Source organism: Anarrhichthys ocellatus, unplaced genomic scaffold, assembly GCF_004355925.1.
Source record: "Anarrhichthys ocellatus isolate YVR2014 unplaced genomic scaffold, GSC_Weel_1.0 scaffold39, whole genome shotgun sequence".
NCBI lineage: Eukaryota > Metazoa > Chordata > Actinopteri > Perciformes > Anarhichadidae > Anarrhichthys > Anarrhichthys ocellatus.
Window position 1 is genome coordinate 3,236,871 of NW_022280069.1, and position 2,500 is coordinate 3,239,370.

General features: G+C 44.2%; 2 protein-coding genes across 4 annotated transcripts in view; one reads left to right on the top strand and one right to left on the bottom strand.

The window, feature by feature from the left end:
- The window catches only part of tnfaip8l2b (tumor necrosis factor, alpha-induced protein 8-like 2b), a 7,803-nt gene extending 6,613 nt beyond the window's left edge, over nucleotides 1–1,190 (top strand). The window contains exon 3 of the mRNA XM_031867382.1: nucleotides 32–1,190. Within this exon, the coding sequence (XP_031723242.1) occupies nucleotides 32–274 (243 nt within the window). The 3' untranslated portion in view covers nucleotides 275–1,190. The remainder of the gene's footprint in view (nucleotides 1–31) is intronic.
- The window catches only part of lysmd1 (LysM, putative peptidoglycan-binding, domain containing 1), a 5,300-nt gene continuing 3,979 nt past the window's right edge, over nucleotides 1,180–2,500 (bottom strand). For all 3 annotated transcript variants that reach the window (XM_031867378.1, XM_031867379.1, XM_031867380.1), the window contains one exon: nucleotides 1,180–2,500. This exon is cut by the window's right edge and continues 133 nt beyond it. In XM_031867378.1, the coding sequence (XP_031723238.1) occupies nucleotides 2,450–2,500 (51 nt within the window). In that variant the 3' untranslated portion in view covers nucleotides 1,180–2,449.

Consider the following 2,500-nt stretch of genomic DNA (forward strand, 5'->3'; position numbering starts at 1 on the left):
CCCCCCCCCCCCCCCCCCCCGACTGCTGCAGGTGGACTTCACCTTTGACAAAGCCGTGATGGAAGAACTCCTGACCAGCTGCAGGGATCTGCTGCTGAAGCTGGTCAACACCCACCTCACCCCCAAATCCCACGGCCGCATCAACCACGTCTTCAACCATTACTCGGACCCGGAGCTCCTGACCAAGCTGTACGAGCCCAGCGGCCCCTTCAGACCCAACCTCACCAGGATCTGCAAAGGACTCAACAAACTGTTGGAGGACGGGACAATATGACCTAGAAACAGACACTGGGAGATCAACGGGCATTACGTATCCAAGACTGGTCTTAATGCTGCGGAGGACTGGCAACGCAAGACAAGTGACCCAAGAACAAAGCCGCTGCCACATGGTTCTTAAAGAACGTGTGGGATACAAACACAGCTGGTGGACTTATTCAAGTTTTTATAGGTGATATATAGTGTATATTGTAATGTTGTCTCTTCAGACAAAGTTCAGACCAAACTTGAATATAAAGCGGTTTATTCTACATTAGCTGTTGTATTAGATTAAGAATAGTCATCTCGTGTAAATACTTGAGACCTTGAAATGTTTCATTGTGAACTACTGATGTTGTGTCTGCAGAGGAGGAGGAGTGCATAAAGAGAGCGCACTGGGAGCACTGCCACTGTAACACTGCACTGCCCTCTGGTGGTCCAGCGCAGCGTCTTTAATGAGGCGGCAGCAAGACAATAGAGAACATGACCACCGCGGTAGACGAGTAATTAACGCTTTGCAGGCTCTGCTTCAACACATGTTTAGAAGCATGAACAAAAACACTGGACTCTTAAAACGGTGTTGACTGAACGAGCTTCAATGTTAATCCTTTAATTTGTGTTTTTCTGAACATTGAATCACAGACAGTGGCTGAGATTAAGACAAGTGTTATTCTTTGGTTTTACATTACACAAGACAATGAAAATCAACAGAGACGGCTGGATATATAACAGCGTTTAAATTGCTTTTATATTTTCTTATTTGTTTGAGCGATAACGAGGAGGAAAGTTAGTTCAACTATAAAGTTACAAAAAGAGGTTTTGAAATATCAAGTGCTTTTCAGAGTCAACAGTTTCTGTGCCGGCACACACACACACACACACACACAACACACAACACACAACACACACACACACACACACACACACGGGATCAAAACATTTTACATTCTAAAATGAACTAATACGAAACTATAAAAAAAAAATGCACATAAATAATAAAGATTTTTCTCAAAATACGCTCTGAAGGATTTGCCACTTGTACTTTCACTACATTGTCGTTTATATTCTTCAGCAGTAACAAAGAGAACTTTGTGCTCTTAATATTTCAGTGAACATGATTCATATTCTTGCCTCGGCTGAAAGGCTTCAGTCTGAAAACCTGGCCGACGTTTGCAGCGTCAGGCTGTGAGGTATAGCGTCACACTGGGACCGCTGGTTGAGTTGACCGTATGAACTATGAACTAAGTTCTATGTTCTAAGTTCACATGCGTTAGTTCAACTATGACCGTATGAACTAACGTATGTGACTGAACAAGCATGTGACTGTCATTCTTACATTTCACGCTCGCTCGTGAAAACAAGCCAAACACGGCTACGGGCCACATGAAGCTCTTCATGAGCTACAATCCAACCTTTTTTACTTCCGACAGCTAACTTGAAGAAATGAAAGTAGCAGAGAGCTCCTCACAGCACCGCGTTGTACATCGTCAATAACAGACGTAACTCCCGTCTTAATTTCATGGTCATTTTAAAAACGTTCCATCTCAGTCCTGCTATTGGCAAAAGGCTTTTTTGCGTTGCGTTACCAAAGGAAGCCTCTGGCCTTCCTCGTCACTTTGGTAAACAAAGCTAACTAGAAGCCAGAGAGTCCTGAACAGCTGCTGTGCCGACACGCTCGCACCGCAAAGGAGACACGAGCATTTATCATTCACAATTGTGAAAAAAATATAAACTATGCAACCCACTCCTCATTAAAATAATATCGGTTTGCCTTTTATTGGCCTAGTTTTCTGTAGTCATAGTTAAATCTGCTGTGTGCTTGCTGGTCCGCCAACATCGTCAAACGTTACGTGAGAAAGGGGGCGGGATGTCTGTGACTTTGAAACAAAACGACTTTGCGTCATCGTTTAACCTTCAGCAAGCCACTCAAACAGGTAGAGCTACTTGGTGGAGGCCCCTGATCTACTGTCAACAAATAAATGAGAAGGCTACATACGTGCATTATTCGTTGTAAAAGACAGTGTAACGTCCCATTGTATAACGGTCTACATTATATGGCTGAAACGTCCATACGGCAGCAGGATCAGTGAGGCTGTTCCTTTGTCTGCGATGCTCAATTATACGGCTGAACCCTGCGACGTGGCTTTCTGAGAGCGTTTCCTTTAATGATCACAGAGACAGCAGCAACAACATGTCACAGCTGGAAGATCTCATCCTCCCTGTCTCTCAGTGAGCGATTGGTGAG